This window comes from Melanostigma gelatinosum (assembly GCF_949748355.1).
Source record: "Melanostigma gelatinosum genome assembly, chromosome: 7".
Lineage (NCBI taxonomy): Eukaryota > Metazoa > Chordata > Actinopteri > Perciformes > Zoarcidae > Melanostigma > Melanostigma gelatinosum.
Genome location: NC_136640.1, coordinates 6,053,246 through 6,070,456, shown reverse-complemented (window position 1 = coordinate 6,070,456; position 17,211 = coordinate 6,053,246). Strand labels below are relative to the sequence as shown.

Below are 17,211 nucleotides of genomic sequence, written 5' to 3'. Positions count from 1 at the left end.
GATCTTTGCCAATGACGGCCCTGGTCGGCATTATTAATAAGTAGTTAACAAGTGCCTTATTTCAATTTCAAAGAGTAAATATATAAAAATGTTCCATATGTAAAATATATAGTCCCACAATGTCCCAACCAAACTAACTTTAAAGGAGCTTTATTGAACAATCTGAACATTAATCTAGTATAATGGCATGAGACTGCAGGGCCTTGTGCACACACAGAAATTGAAAAGAGAGAATTAATACCATTATTTCTAATCAGAGTATACTGAATATGAAAACTAAAATGAGAAAACAAGACGAATCAAACAATGTTGGTGCATTGTTGAATGGAAGGCAACAGAATCAATGGCAACATTTCACTTAACATTTGAAGAAAAATAATTACCACACTGTTGTACAATAGCAATTGAATATATGTTGAGTGAATTAATAGCTTTAATTCATAGTAACTGCCAGTATCAATAAACTGTCCCACAATGTGTGTGTGTGCATAAAACTGCTTGTGTTGTTGCTGTACATTATCTTCACAGCAGAGTGCAAAAGGGGAGTTTATAGACATCAATTGTCCTTCCATGATCGGGATTTTCAGCAAACAGTATTTTGTCATCCACTTTTTGTTCCTCGAAAACGATTATCTAAAAGAGAGAATCAAAAATACTTATTCTACATATTGTACATACACAATCTGCCACCAATTATCCAGAACAACTTCATATATTACATATATCATTCATTTACATGGGTATACCTGATTCTCTCCACTTCTGAGCCAAGTTCCTGGGAGATAAAGGGAAAGCTGCGGACCAATGCACCAATGGCGTCCGAGGTTCTGCCCATTGACAAACACGACTCCTTTACCCCAACCCTGTGAATGGATGCACTGGTACAGTCAGTAAAAGGTTTATTTTCCAAACTGTATTAAAATACCTATTATCAACAGTAAAACTGGTGTAGAGCAGTAAAATGGAAGGCATCAGAATGTGTAAAATAGATTCAAAATGTTATCATTAGATCAAACATACAGATATAACAATATGATACATCACTGTATATGATTGTATTAAACATGCATGCAAGTTACTGTATTACAAATCATAGATAATTCCTAAAAAAAAGAAAGAGTAAATCAATATAAGAAATTACCAATAGATCAACGTAAAATATTACATACAGGGAGTCTGATGAAGGTGTCTCTGGGAGGACCATCTACATACAGTCTGGCCTGGAAAAATCCTGGAATGGACGGCGACTTGAAGTCAGACTTCCACTGCCCTGAACTCATCAATCTGAAAAAAAGATCAAAGATTTATGTGAAACTGTAATCAAATTATGAGCCAAGAAGGATTTGGCAAAAACATAACTGAGTTTTGCAGTTCAGTTATTTTTATCTCTATTTCCACCAACATCCAGTAAGTGCATGAACTACTGAGCTTTTTGTGTCCATAAAGAGGTTGAGTCGTCTCACAGAATGGAAATGCAGCTAACCAACCTTTTCATAAAGCCTGGCTTCATATCCAAACAGAAGATGGTGAATCCTGTCATAGGGGTGTGATTCAACAGAATGTCTCCCACAATACCTGTAATACAACATGAGGTTTAAACATAGAAGAAGTCAGTAATGTTACACAGTGGCAGTGATTTGACTTGTTTAAGTGAACAGATTTTTCAACTTTATCTGAACTGTTCTGATACTTCCTTTGGCTTGAACAATGTTAAAGTTAATGTTGAGAATGATTTGACTCAGGTCTGAAAATCGATGATAATATGATACATACATTAGGAATGCACAATGTGTATTTACAAACTCAGATGACTCAACAGGTGAACAAACAATAAACCAATGTGTGGCAGACACAATGCAAGACACTAATACTTGACGTTAGAATACCTTTGCGCTGTTCATCAAGAGCTTTTCCATAATTCACTCTTCCACAGTTCTCCACAAGCAAGCTCAAGATCATCTCTCCCTTCAATGCACGAAACATTAGTGTCATTTGGAAAGTTATTTAGTAAAGAGAGATTACAATGAGACATTCTGAAATTTCTCTGCTTATGTGCCAAATTAAAGTAGTGAATAACAGAGACTTCTCCACATGTAATGAATACAGCTTCTCGTAATCACATTTTGTTGTAAATTCCTCTAAATCCTGTTTGAGCACAGTTAGATACTCCAAAATTGGAATCTGCTGGATAACTCGGAAGCCATCAGAATATATTTAATTCTATCCATCTGGCTATTTAGCCATTGTTTACAACATTTGGGCCACACCTCACAATAATAGGCTTGCAACATTGCTGAATGTATCATAATCCTGCAGCTGACTTTTTTTTTAAGCATGGTTTTCAATCAAAAATAATAAATCTGGCAATACATTTCTTCACTCCAAAGACAAAGTTTAAGGATTTCCAGAGAAAACCAGAGTACCGGTCCATCAGGCAGTGCCAGCTCATGGGTCTTGTAGTCCAAACAGCCAACACATTGTCTGTCCACAAAAACCTATAGAGAACATGAAAAGTCAAAATGACAGGATTTTTTGTATAACCTCAAAATAATATAATTTGAAACTATATTATGCATGCATTGTGTGTGTGTGTGTGTGTGTGTGTCTGCCTGTGGGTCAATCTATTTACTCTCACCAGAGCTCTATCTCTGATGTTGTTCCTGGAGTTGAGGGTTCCTCCACTGGTGATGGTGGTTTCATACAGTGTGTAACCATATGACTGACCACTGTTATTGTTGACAGGGAGATTCTCCATGTTCACCGGCCTCTCTGACCTGTGTGGCTGGATGAACAGTCAAACATCCTGATGTATGTATGCATGCACGACACTGCAACGCACTTGGAATAAAAAGAGTCCACCGAACAGCGTATGACAGATACTTCTGTAAAAAAAAGCAGGTGTGTTGACACCTTTATGCATGACCAAACCCAGATTTCCAGGTGTGAGACATCTGTCTTGAGCATGGGCAGTTTTTTGCTACATCTCTACACAAATGGAGACACCAAAGCAGACACACAGACTTATAACAGAGATGTTCCATCCATCTGAAGCTCGCCACATCTTACATTTTGCTCTCATCCCAGCAGGGCCGATCTGACAGTATGGATAAAACATTTTTCATTATATCAGCTGTCACAGACAGGTGCGTGCTGCCTGGAGCTTACCTTGGCGGTGAAGTGCAGGCTGTCCCACAGTGACAGGTGCTGTTGGATGGAAACAGGGTCGTATGCTCTCGTCTTCTGAGGAGTGGGCTCTACAGGAAGAGGCTCAGCTGGAACACCAGTTGGCAAAAACATTTCATTAATCCTAATTACGGACTCAATTACTTTGGGTAATGCAGTCATCAAATTAATTGTTGGGTGTACATAGTCGAACACGAAATCTGTAATGGAATCAATGCACGTGGATGCTTAAAAAGACATTACAGTGGTACTGGCTGAGTAAATTCCTCAAGAGTTGATATTTTGGGGTGCAAGCTCCAGCCTCAGATAGCGGAGCGTCATAATCTGCAAAGAAAAGGTTTATAAAAACCGTAAGAAGTAAGAAGCAATGCATTTGTTAAGGGAGATATTACTCATGAAATAATCATTTGTTCTTTGGTCTCTGAGCTCAAGGGTAATTTGAACCTACCATAACTGGTGACCTGAGGTTTGTAGGTGCCTAAGTCCATTGCTCCATTCATGAAGCCAAAGCTGCTTCCCCCATGAAACATGTACAGATTAATAGAGACGGCTCTCTTCAGGATCTCTGACACAACAGCTATCATATCTGGAAAGAAACCACAAAGGATGTCATCACACACAAAGTGATATGCAGCAATGAAAGTGTTTTTTTCAGGCAGGCAGCAATGCTCTTCTCTGCAGGTTGAAGTGTCCTTGAACCCATAATAAGCTCAACAGTGACAATCTGAATGTCTGAAAACGGATATTGTCCATTGTGAAGCTGGTAAGTGTGTAATACAACGAATTGAATGCAGAATAATGCTGAAAAAGAGCAGCAGAAGAGTTCACTGAAAAAATAATGTTGGAAAGCGTTTCCGTACCCTCAGCGTGGAACACATGGTGATGTTCTCCCCAGACGTCAAACCACCCCGACCAATACTCCGTCACCATTAAAGGTTTCAGGGGCTACGTAAAACAGAACACATGTCTGTATTAATACATATCTTACTGCTGACCTCCTGTCATTTGAGAGCAAGGCTTCAATGAGAAACAAAATCGGCCATTTTTTCTTTTGGGCTTATAATGCTTTTACACAATACAACAGTATGTAAAAGTAGAAAGACGAATAGCAAAGACTTTTTACAAGTAATCAGTAGTGAGTGAAAGCAACATTGCCAAAGCTGCCCATTACGATCACCTACCTGCATGTCAGCTAAGCGCTGGATAGCTCCGAATGATAGTCTCTGAAGGTTTATTGTTTTTAGAACTGAAATGAGCAATGTTTAGATCAAATGAAGGACAAAGTCAAACAATGACAAAGTATATTATGAACGGTAATCTTCAAAATAACCTTTTTCTCATATAAGAAGAATTCAATCATAATAAAATATAATATTCTGAAATATAATACACTTTAAGGAGATAAATTACAAACTACTACAAAACACTGATCTTTTGACTCAAGGGTTAGTTATCTTCATCACCTCCCTCCATCCCTGCATATCTCAGGCCCTCCCAGTTGTCTGAAGTCAGCAGCAGCTCCTTGATCCCTCTGGACTGGAGACACTGCATACAAATATTCTAAATGAATTTCATTACAATGCAAATATCAGTTAAATGTAAACATTGCAATGCATTGGTAAACTCACATTCTGTATAAATGGCATGTATTTCTCATCTTTGGCATATGAACCATACTCGTTCTCAACTTGGACTGCAATGATTGGGCCTCCCTCTTCAAACTGAGAATACAAACAAGGAAAAATATATTTGTTAGTCTCTTTGAATTGCCTATTGTTATTTCAGGAAATATTATAACAAAGCTGTGAGTTTAATTTACCATCAGAGGTTTGATAACTGAGACAAGCTTGTCAAAGTACAGGTTGACAGCATCTACAAATCCAGGATAAGTTGTCCTCAACTGCATGCCTTTATCTTGTAACAACCAGCTGAAAGAAAAGCGACAAGAACTTCTTGGCAACACTACTAATATATGGCAATATTTTAAAGCAATGGGCAAATGGTCTTACCTAGGCAACCCGCCCAAGTCCCATTCAGCGCAGATGTAAGGTCCAGGACGCAGGATCACCCACAGACCCATCTCTGCAGCTAAACTGACGTAGGCCCTGAAAGATGCAGGCACATTCGACCTCATTTCAAAACGTACTATCCTACAAGTCTTTTGGGAATATTTAAATCTACAAAGAAGAAGAAACAGAACATAAAAGCCTTACTTGAGGTCCAACTGATCCTGAAAGTTGAACGCTCCTCTCTCAGGCTCATGCAGATTCCATGGCACATACCTGAAGAAGCAAGCAGGAAAACAATTCTTTGTATCTTCGAAGCAATCGTGTCCAGTGGCTCGTAAAAATCCTCACATTTCCTTTGTTTCTATTTCATTTTAAGGTGAAGAGTTTCGTAAGCCATTTCATACAAACACATCTGATTTAACCTGATCTGTGCTTGACCTCCTTCAGAAACAGAACGGTGACAGTCCTTTGATATGAGGCAGAGTCAAGGTGCAGTGGGAGCCTACGTGGTGAGAGTGTTGAGGCCACAGGCCTTCATCTTCAGCAGCCGGTCCTCCCAGTAGGCTCTGGGTACACGGAAGTAATGGATGGAGCCCCCCAGGATACGGAAGGGTTCTCCCTCCAGTGTGAACTGAGAGGAGTTGGCCCTCAGACCCTCCAAACGGCTCATTCTTCTCACTTCAAGGTGATGTCTGGTGGGGAAAAACTGTCAAGATAAATATAATGGAAAGGCCCAATCTTCCGAAGCAGGTCATACGTGTTAGATAACAGAATTCAAAGGTGTTACTGTAATAAAACCTGACAAACAGATGGCCACTTGAAATGAGGCATCTGTGGTATATCGTACATAGTATGAATATGAATGGCACAAAGTGCATTTATTTACTTACCAAGACTTAACACGAAAATCCCAAATGCAGAACAACAGAAAATCTCGATGACATAAAATATCTTGCTGTACCATGAAGCTGAGCCTGCCTGTGAGCATTTGAAGAGAGGTTGATGCTGGGAGGCCTCAAACACTGTGGATAAGGGAAACTATTGTTGTTTCGGAACAAAAAATACAATAGAGCACTGTCTCTCTCTCTCTCTCTCTCTCTCTCTCTCTCTCTCTCTCTCTCTCTCTCTCTCTCTCTCTCTCTCTCTCTCTCTCTCTCTCTCTCTCTCTCTCTCTCTCAGTCAGAGAAGGGAGGCATCACAAAAATGTTGGTCTCATGATAGTTTACATGAAGAATGTGCTGGTGCCCTATAGTGGGTTTGATTGTAATCACAGATTACAAATAGGTTACCTTGTTCAACTGTGGTCATGAGTGAGTGTGTAAAAGCACGAATGTGTGTGTGTGTGTGTGTGTGTGTGTCATGCTATTTTGTCTTCTCTACTCCATTTAGGATATGGTAGGGTGTTCATTGTTTCCTCTCTTCTGAGAGCACATCAGAATTTTATGGTTGTTGATAAGATGAAAAGTCAACACCATAGAACAAGGAGCAGCACAACAAATTGCAGACAATAAAAGCAAACTCTATGCGGCACAATCTTCTTCCCTTATCATCAATCACAGTTTAAGCTAATTGTGCTCCAGGGATGTTGGGATCATGAGTTGAAAAAAGACGTAGGACACATTACATTTTTAAAATGAATGTGAGGAGGTAGGATTTAAGTTACGTGTAATGAAGAATAATGGAGTGATCAACAAGGCGAGAACAAGACATTTGATTTCTCCCCTCATTAGAAAGCATCTGGAGAACTGTGACGTCTGAAGGAGACTTCTGGGAATATTGTTGCCCAAATATGCGAGACAAAGACATATTAAAAGTATGTCTGTAAATACAACATGCCGTTTAGTCTAATAGGGAAAAAGTGATTATATTATTGCATTCATGACAACAGCATAATTGGATATATAGAGAACGTGTTTGGTAGATTGTTGAAGTAATCAATCTTTTTGTATGTGAAAAAGAAAAAAGCAAGGGAAGTTTGAGTTGTTTGCTGGGTTCCTGCTCATGTAGGGGTGGAGGGCAATGAGAGAGCAGATATGATTGCAAAGAGAGCACCAACACTAAAAGAAGAGGAGATATTGAAAATTTCTTTTGGAAAGGGGGAAGCTAAAGCATTAATAAGAGAGGCAGGATGGGAGTTATGGCAGAAGAAGTGGGACAACGATAACAAAGGAAGACATTATTATAACATTCAGAAATCCATAAATGTGAAGACATACAAAGGGAAGTACAGAAGAGAGGAGGTCATAATATCAAGGTTACCCTGAAACTGCACACTCCGGTACAGTAGGTGGCGGTATGCACCTATACAAGTTGGTTGCGACCCGCCAATCAAATTTAAAGAAGAAGAAGAAGTTTGAGTTGTTTTCACTTTCTGCGGTTCTTCAGCAGCATAATTGTGCGACGGTCCCCAACCCTCAACAGTAGAATCATCTGTTTGTGTGTCCTACTTCCCCCATATCAAATACTAGGTAGGTTAGGCTACACCAGCTAACACGATGTCAAACTAAGTTAGATTGTTCAGAGAGCACGTCTGGTCTTTTGAATTATTCATCCTGGAAGTAACGTTACGAACAACCTGCGTTATGGGGTAGCTCCACTTTATTCTTCTTTATCATGTCAGTTTTTACATTCTTTACGAAACTGTTGACCTGACGTCATGCGATATAATCGCACGACAGGAATCTCGTTGGTCTTGCGAAACGCATGCTCTTTAATTCGCGTAAACACCAGAAACGTAGGCTACAGGGTGCAACTGGAACTAAAGTGCTGTCGTTGTTGCGAATGCAAAGCGTATTGATGGGTGGGCTTCGTCTGTCCCTAAAGCAGCGATATTTGGTCCTGCTGTGTTTTGCTGTGGGAGCGATAATCGCGTATCAGTTCACGAGGTAAGGCAAACTCGACACGAGACGGAGGGAAGTGATATTTTAACCAGTAATAAGAGGCACGCATATGAATGCGTTCCTGGATGAAAACCGCAAATGTAAAGGTTATGGCCAAGCTTCTCCATGGCTGCTGCCCTATGCTTGAGTGTGTTTGCTTGTTTATTTGTACCGCTTATATTCAGAAATTCCGACTCGGCTCTTTAAAAATCAACCAAGTTGCCTGTGAACTCTCACCTGCAGGCGCGTGGACATTGAACGTGACAACACATAACAAGTTAGCTGTGCTAGACTTCAGTTTGTCCTGTTTTGAGGTCGGATCACCATGTGAGTCTCCATGCAAATCTTTTATATTGCTGATTTGTGTACATATAAATGGAGGAGAGAGCTCTCTGTAACACGATAAGTTAAATCGTGGTCAAAATCAAATGACTTGAGGATAATCTGCCATAACTGAACCTTGCAAGATAACCAAGAAAGCCTTCCTTATTCCCAGGTTGTGCCTCTTCTGTTGTGAGTACATTCAAATGCTGTGATTTTTTCTGAACAGGTGAAACTGGATTTAGATGTTAGCCCTAACAGTACTTTGCCCCCCCCCCCCCCCCCCCCCCGTAGGAATCGCCTTGAAGGGAGAAGAATGAGCCGTGTGGAAGGTCTGAGGGCCAACTCATCCGAGTTTACTCTGGAGGGAGAACCCTTCCGCATCCTGGGGGGCTCCATCCATTACTTCCGTGTCCCGAGAGCCTACTGGGAGGACCGGCTGCTGAAGATGAAGGCCTGCGGCCTCAACACTCTCACCACGTAGGCTCCCGCTGCACCTCGGCAGATAGACTTTTACAAGAATAAAATGCAGTCTTGAAATCACCATGAAAATACTAACGGCACACACAACATCCGTTTTTATTTAAAATTCTCTTTTCAGGTATGTGCCGTGGAACCTGCATGAGCCTGAGCGAGGGGTGTTCAACTTTGAGGACCAGCTGGATTTAGAGTAAGGAACGACGACGGGAGGACTTCTGCGACTCCTGCAGATGGCACTGTTGCATTGCAGAAGGGCTTATCTTTCAATACGTTGATGCTGCAGAGAGGGTCTACGTTCACCCTTAAGAAACGTTTTTGATTCATTAGCCGTGCACTCGATCAGTATCGGTGCTCCTTGATTCATTGATCAGATGGCCGTTGATCTGTCAAATGTGCGGCTTGCTGTTAAGTCCAGTGCTGGAGGCTCCAAACAGAAAGATTCGATCTGGAAATGAAAGAAATCAATTGAGCGGAATATGTTGGAATGACATATAATTTGCAATTGAACATCTGCTTTAATTGAGAATTACTTTCAGTCCCCACTGTCTGCAGTCGTAAACTTTTCAGATTGACTGCATTGACGTTAAATATACCTCATTGACGGCACCTTTTGTATCTTTCTCCTAGAGCTTACCTCCGCCTAGCAGGCAGCTTGGGCCTCTGGGTCATTCTGCGTCCAGGGCCGTACATCTGTGCTGAGTGGGATTTAGGGGGCCTACCCAGGTAAACATCACAGTCAAGTGTCTCCTTTGCAGATATTTTGTTTATGCGTTACAGTCACATTGTAAAGCTTTATTTTGGAATAGCCAGTGGGGTACTAAGTTAATCCCTTAAATTGGCTTGGACGTGAATTGTGTCGTCAGGTAATCTTTTTTGTTCGCGTTATCTTTGCTGCAGGCTGAATCAATTAAACACGCGGAAATAATTTGGTTATGTGAAGTGTTTCAAGTGTGCCGTCTCTGTCACCTATTTGCCAGTCTCCCCAGATGTGTTGCTGTGCAACAAAGAATTTGTCTTGGTGAGAATGGTCCAGCTCACAGTGTTGTACACAAGATACAGAGACAGGGCATTATGCACTATGCAAGTAACCTCTAATGCTACTCGGATGAAAGTCACGAATGATTTACCCGACTATTAGTGCGGTATTAGAGAGAACAATAATTAAATATGACAGGCATGGCTCCCTGAAAGGATGAATTCATTTACTTCTTTAATCCAAATAGATTTGTGCAGATAATGCGGTGAATGTGAGGGGAAGAGACTGGAAGTAGGTATTTACGGAGTCGTTTTGCCTTGGGGGAATGTGAGGGAATATTTATTTGATAATCATCAAAACGGAGTGTTTAGGGGCACGCAGTGAAGCATGACTTCCTCTGCACTTCACTTTACGACAGTCATGCTCAGGTTGGTGCGATTATCGTCGAGCTAAAAAAAACAACAACCTGAAGAGAGCACTCTGAGGAACTCCTGTGATACGTTGCTTTTTTGGACACTTTAGAGGTTTTGTTTGGGTTTTCTTGTCAGCTGGCTGCTGCGGGATCACAACATGAAACTAAGAACAACCTACCCAAGATTCAATGATGCAGTCAACTCCTTCTTTCATCAACTCATTAAGAAAGTTGTTCCACATCAGGTACTTTTACATTTTAGCACAAATAAAAAATGTAAAGACAAATGGATTGATGTAGACACATTGGTGGTTTTTTTTTGAAAAAGTATACAATATTTAATGTTTTCATGGTTTACAAATCCTTGTATTCACGGTCATATTGTACCCCTGCATGCAATATTTCTATTACCACCTAAAAAAAGTGCATTAACTAGCTGCTGTGCTCCGTTATGTTAACCATAGACAGCAATACACACACAAATTAAATAAAAGCCATATTTTCTTTTTATCAGCTCCACGCATCATTGAACAAACCGTTGATTTCCATTTCACAGTGCTGTTAGCATTCAGCTTTAGAGGGTAGGAATGGTCAAGAACTGATGCCCTAATGTGTGTCCTCCATTCCCATCATCAATGCGCAGTACTCCGAGGGTGGCCCGATCATCGCAGTTCAAGTGGAGAACGAGTATGGCTCCTATGCTAAAGATGGAGAGTACATGCCTTTCATCAAGGAGGTAAGAAACAAAATTGTAGATTCATTTGAACAATAATTGGGAGCTCATAGATGAGAGTGGACTTTTTGTCCTCCCAGCTCTCCTTTTTCAATTGTTTATATTTCAGAGAAAGCCCCCACTTTTTAGTTTATTCGTCTCCGTAATCCTCCATCTTTCCAGGCGTTATTGTCCAGGGGCATCACAGAGCTGCTGCTGACTTCAGACAACAAGGAAGGACTAAAGCGTGGAGGAGTGAAAGGAGGTATTGTCAAGCACTGACATTGTCAAGCACTGACAGACAAACAAGACTATGCATACACACACACACACACACATATATGCAGTATGGCGGTTGGTGTGTTGTGTTTTCGCACAATGACGAGGGGTCTGAGCCAAAGGGGGGCCTGGTGTCAGGCAGCTGCAGTTCTGAACTCCACACAAAGGATTCTGTCTTGTACCGGAAAATTGTTCTTTTTGCAACAACACTGGCATAAACATCGTGACGCTGTAATACAAGTATTTAGTTTGACACGCATGCTATTTTAATGCACACCTTCATTAGCAATTATTGTTTTTAAGCCTTAATAGCCTTCGCTGAGATGAAGAGTATTTCTGTTTTTAATTATCATTGCAAACATACATTGTTGTCGCCATCATCATAATTGGAGGAGAACCCTCTAGAGTGTTGTTATAATAAACCCTCCTGGGTATTTTTTGTGTGCATATACATGTCATGGTGAACAGTTTGATGCCTCATTGCCTGAGCTTGCATTAACTTTATGATTTGAAGAGAATTTGGTTTTGTATGGACTTTGAGGTGCCATGCTGAACTGCTAATACTTCTTAAAGACAAGAAAAGCAGCTTGTGAGGGTTTAAGTACACTTGAAATCAATAATCATTCCATAAAGCTCTTTCTAAAGGATGTTTGGGATTAGTTTGAACTGATGTTCGACATATTTTATAGTTTGTATTTGCTTGAACAATATTGCTCTACCTTTGTGTGCCTGAAGCACTAGAAACCATCAATTTCCAGAAACTCAACCTGAATGACATCAAGTATCTGGATGGAATACAAGTGAGTCTGATTTTTATGTTGGGTTTTCATTGTTCGTTATGATTGTTCATTATTGTTCATTGTCCATGTTTTTGGACTCAGTTATTGCTAGTTTTCTGATCGAATCAAAGATCAAACTAAAGATCAAACGGACACATCATTAGCAACCCTTCCTCTTTCCAATTAATAGACTGTCCAGGTAATTCCCAGTGAAACGTTGGACCTTTTAAAAGGAAAAGATACCTGAAAGAATATCTTTAAGACAATTTATTAAAGGTTTGTGCAAGTGCAAATAGGTAGTTACTGAAGGAAATTTACCTCTTTTTTTTTCCCCCCTCTCCCAGCCTCACAAACCGAAGATGGTGATGGAGTACTGGTCCGGCTGGTTCGATCTTTGGGGGGACCTTCATCATGTGTACACAGCTGAGGGTGAGACAGACTCAGGGTGGGTAGACAGGCTTTCTTTAGAGAGAGCGATAGCACCAAAACAGGTGTTTATGTGAGAGTAAGACAGGATTCCCGCTGAGGGATTCTTTGTTGAGGATGAAACGATTTCTTTCTGGACAGTAGGTCGATAATACTGGCTAATTTGAGATGGAGGTAAGACAGGTTTTGTGCAGCAATCCAATATAGAACCTCTGAAGGTAAAACAGAGTGTCTTGAGGGTAAGACAGAGTCTCAGTGCCTTAGGCTGAAGACAACCCTTTTCTTTTTTTTTTCTCGCTGAGAATGAAACTGTCTCTGTGCCAGGGGAAACTAAGACCGGGTGTGGACAAGCTCTCTGCTTTGGAGGTTGTTTAAGATAAATTCTCCAGACTGAGTGTAAGAAAGTCCCTCTAACATGCTGGTTCCTTCACAACAGGCACAGAGCCCTCTCAGTGCAGCTGGGATGTACAGCTTAGCATATGGCCATTTCCTCCTTGTTTTGCGGCTTTGTCAGAGGTTTCTAGACTTTTCATGCATGGTATGTCGCGAGCCAAGTATCACAAACCAGAGTCCGTGTCCCACCCTCTCGACTTTGTCCCCGGGTCGTACAACTGGGAACACATCATTGCGTACTTTCCTATTAATTAGATGCTGCAATGTCCTATAAATCGGGCTGGATTATCATTCAATATGATATTTTATCGTCTTTCAATGGAATCATATGTTGAGATATCATGATAAACACTTTTGTGTCGTCGTTTTGTGTTTTTCTTTTCCGATTTGAATTGAACATAAGACATGACGATAATGTGAGATCTAGGACAAAATTATGTTTACGTCTACAGTTTCTCACCAAATGTATTGTGTGTATCATCATGGCCTAACAAAGGTGTTGAACACACATTCTTCCTCGTAAAACATTCACGGAGCATCTTTTTGGAAGAATTTTGAATCTTCTCAGTTTACAGTCTTCCTCTTCTTGTTGGTGCATTGCTACATTTCTTGGCTCGTAATTGCACCAACTGTCGATTATTGGAAGAGTGTGAAACCATTGGCAGGACTGTGTATCATGTCACTCGTGCCGTTGAGGAAGGATTCATATCCTTTAATTAACTAAAAGGGATGAAACAACAATGTAGAAATCTTACGTAAGTTAAAATTCAAAGGCATTTCAACTTAAAGTTGTAAAAGAAAAAGTACTGAAAGCCCATTTCGTAGCGGCATATACTGTGAAATGAAAGAATGAAACTTAATTTCAGAATATACTGAATATAATATTGCAGAATAAAAAAATCAATCTGCATTGGAAACAGGCCTGAATATTTGTATCACGCTTTGAGAAAAAAGGGGCATCGACGAAAAGCACTTGAGGAGATTTAGCAGGAAACAAATTTTAAATCCTAATTTAAAAAGGTGATTGTATGTTTTGTAATTAGTAAACTAGCTTCAATAGATTTAGTGTAGTAAAAAGTATAATATTTCGATCTGATGTGTAGTGGAGTAGAAGTATGAAATAGTCTTGTACAGTTCCACATGCATAATGCATGTGGAACGCAGAAAGTGTCACAGCTGTGAAATGAACGCTGGGGCGTTCAGAGGGGATTCATGCAGTTGGTCACAGCTCGTGCCGCCACCATGAAACCAACCGAGTCCGGCGCTGTCACTCAACCTGCTCCCTCCGTTGTTCTTCACTGAGACTCATGCCCTTGATTCAAATCATTAACGTCGGTCCAATTTCACGACTGAGGTCCAATTGGAATGCTTAATTACTTGCCCTGCTATGTTCGCTGCAAAATATAGGTTGCTAATTAGTGCAGGGAGGTGGGCAATTTTTTATGGTCGTGAGCATTGCCCCGTAATGAATTTTAGTAACCTGTAATTGGATGTGAGGCGGAGGTCTGTCTGTGTTTCAATTGAATTTCAATTGGATTATTGACACAGTGGCTTGTTAAATCAAATGGATCTTAATGTTTAATTTAGGGTTATTTGGTATTCTCAGATTTACTCACTGGTTATATCAGAACAATTAGGATCAATAGTAGACTTTATGTGGGATTTGTTTATTTCACTCTTTTGACAGACATGATGCCTGTGGTCACGGAGATCCTTAAACTAGACATGTCCATCAACCTCTACATGTTCCACGGAGGGACGAATTTTGGCTTCATGAGCGGAGCGTTTGCCGTTGGAATGCCGGCACCTAAACCCATGGTGACAAGCTATGGTACGTAGAATGAATGAGTTTGTGACCAGCATTTTATGACACTGGAAGGAAAGAAATCCTCATCCAGGGTTGATTGGTCAGGGTTGAACTGGGTTCAAAACTGCATTTTAATAGCCAGACACATTCACAATTACTTACACTCTAATTGTATCTGAGTCAGACCACTAATTCTGCACCAATGTCGGCTGAAAGAAATCTATAACGAGTGCACATAATCATCAAAGAATAACCTTCTTTTTGAAATGCCGTCGGTAAGTACAGCCTGAGCCAATTTAGAATAAGAGATGTCGACTAAAAAGAACATGATTAGGATTTTGTAAATGTCTGTAGATGGCGCTATCCCTACTCCTGAGCCTCTGACCTTCGGCTGGTTTAAAATTAGAATATGCAGTGCGCATTCATGAATTAATTACCCAATAAAATGCACGTGAGATGTAAATTAAAGATGGTACAATGGGTTTTATATTCTCCTCTAGGGTACTTAACAATGTAATGACCTCGTTCTTGAGAAAAGAGGAGAATTCTGAAAACCGCTCGCCAGTAGGGAAGACCGCCTCTGACCTCCAGCAGCCGTCGGCACCTGCGTTTACTCCTCTGAATGCCTTTTACCTTTTTGCCTCAAGAAGGCTCACGATAACCTGAAATGTGTCTCGGCCCGCCGCTGTCTCGAGATGTTTGATAGGGGAGCACGCTGAAAGCATCTGCCGCGGTAAGAGGCATCCCTGCTTCTCTCCGGCTCCCGAGCCTGCTGTTCTGATAGCGCATTATCTTTCAGATTACGACGCTCCATTATCCGAGGCTGGGGATTACACCACCAAGTACCATCTTCTGAGGAATGTATTCAGCCGCTACCACGGTGAGTGTTGGGCGTTGTTGCTGAGTCGGGCCCCACATCTTCTGTTTCTCTTTCTCTCCCTCTCCTTTCATCTCCCCACTTAAGTTAATTCTCCTTGTAGAACCTGCTCTCTGTTGGCTAAACCAGGATAACTTTGCATATGATTACAAGCACGGATTAGATACGGGTTTGTGCATGTGTGCGAGGTTTCTGCCCAAGTCAAAGACCCTCAATTACTGCCCATTGTGAAAATGGCATACTTGGCCTTTTTTTATTGCTGATGCCGTTTTCTCTCTTTGTAAAACAAGGGTTTGTGGTTGGGGCCAGAAGTCTCGAGTGTTTTGTGGCCGAGACCGAAAATGTAGCTTTTGGCAATCTGGGATTGAATCCAGCTCAACAAAGTAATAATTTGCCCAGACGTGTGGTGATTGAAGATAGTCTGAGAGGCTGCCTCTGCATGATTCATCCTTATGTTTTGTTGTTTGCTGAAGAATGAGCGGTGGCCTGGATAGGAGAGTGAGTCTGAGGAGGCTTTTTTCTTCTGCTCAGCAACTACAAACGCATGACCCAATTCTTTAATTCGATCGTTCTGATATTTTATCACCGTTTGGTTGTCAAATCATGTACGTTGTGTCAGTTACTCTTTACCCTGTCGTTTGTTTTTGTGTAACCTGGCATGGATTCAGGCTGATCTGTCAAAAGTCCAACACTGATTTGTTACAACACCATGGCTCCTAAGATACACCTGTGACATAAATGCTTTGGGGCTTTCAAAAATTGCAATAATTCAGGATATAATCTTAAACAAGCTGCTCATTCATCTGCACTACATAGTCTGTGTGAGCACAATATGTCAGGTCACTATTGATGACACCACTATATGATTTGAGGTATTCCCAGATCAGTGCCAGTGCCTCCTTTTCAATCATGGAGTAATTGAACTGGTGTGAGTTGAACTGCTTAGAAATCCAGCGTCATAGACATAAACTAATTCTTCCCCTCTTAGATTTAAAAAATGATTCACACTAACAAAGGCACTGGCGTGTGAGCGTCGCAGAGAGACATTTTGGAGAAAGGTGTCGGTCGTTATCCTCGCTTTTCTTAAGTGATCCAGCTGCTACCGCTTGGCGATAAGGAAATGCTGTCAAGCCTTTGCCGGAGGGACCGCTGGTGTCTCTGCATGCTTTAACACCTTTAAAAAGCAGGGGGTGGGCATGGGGAAGCCACTGTTAACTGCAGCACAAACTGGATGCTGCTGCGGTGGGTAAATGGCTCACCCGGGGAGCCTTCTAAGAAGTTTCCATGGTCACCTTTATGATTGGTATTGAGTGATTCATTGGCTTTAGAGTATGAAGACTCCTGCAAGAGAAGGCAGAATGGAACAATATGCTGTGCTTAAAAAGCTCAGGGGGAGGCCCGGTAGTTTTTGTGTGTTTTAGTGAATTGTTCTGCTGGTTAAACGTGAATTACGCTGACCAAGAGTTAGTAAATCATCCTACCTTTTATATGTACCAGCTGTGCCCAAAAAGTAGTTTGGACTCCACATGGTCTTTTTTTATTTCTCAGGTGGGAGATCATATGTAGATGCAAACGATTTACCGTGGCAAGTTTTAGGAGATTTCTTCAAAGACCAGGAATATCCATTCTGTACTCCCTTCTCTGACTGAGTGTGGGCAGTGTATGCATCATGTTGTAA

At 41.0% G+C, this 17,211-nt stretch overlaps 1 protein-coding gene and 1 pseudogene across 2 annotated transcripts in view; one reads left to right on the top strand and one right to left on the bottom strand.

Annotated features, from left to right (window-relative positions):
* Positions 1–134: 134 nt before the first annotated feature.
* LOC306779738 (beta-galactosidase-1-like protein 2) lies at positions 135–6,146 on the bottom strand. The gene is made up of 19 exons (XM_079271731.1): positions 6,083–6,146; positions 5,699–5,884; positions 5,397–5,465; positions 5,193–5,288; positions 5,003–5,111; positions 4,812–4,904; positions 4,647–4,728; positions 4,365–4,429; positions 4,044–4,128; positions 3,632–3,769; positions 3,427–3,507; positions 3,166–3,272; positions 2,636–2,782; positions 2,424–2,495; positions 1,887–1,965; positions 1,488–1,575; positions 1,170–1,284; positions 747–863; positions 135–633 (listed from the first exon to the last, which is right to left on the bottom strand). Exons 2-19 carry the CDS (start codon positions 5,860–5,862, stop codon positions 523–525), a joined length of 1,818 nt encoding a protein of 605 aa, XP_079127857.1. The 5' UTR covers positions 5,863–5,884; positions 6,083–6,146; the 3' UTR covers positions 135–522.
* Positions 6,147–8,705: 2,559 nt separating this feature from the next.
* Positions 8,706–17,211, top strand: part of LOC306779588 (beta-galactosidase-1-like protein 2) — a 13,853-nt pseudogene continuing 5,347 nt past the window's right edge. The window contains exons 1-11 of the transcript XR_013773160.1: positions 8,706–8,872; positions 8,994–9,062; positions 9,500–9,595; positions 10,397–10,505; positions 10,904–10,996; positions 11,156–11,237; positions 11,987–12,051; positions 12,375–12,459; positions 14,537–14,680; positions 15,456–15,536; positions 15,824–15,876. The product of XR_013773160.1 is annotated as a beta-galactosidase-1-like protein 2 (transcript). The remainder of the gene's footprint in view (positions 8,873–8,993; positions 9,063–9,499; positions 9,596–10,396; positions 10,506–10,903; positions 10,997–11,155; positions 11,238–11,986; positions 12,052–12,374; positions 12,460–14,536; positions 14,681–15,455; positions 15,537–15,823; positions 15,877–17,211) is intronic.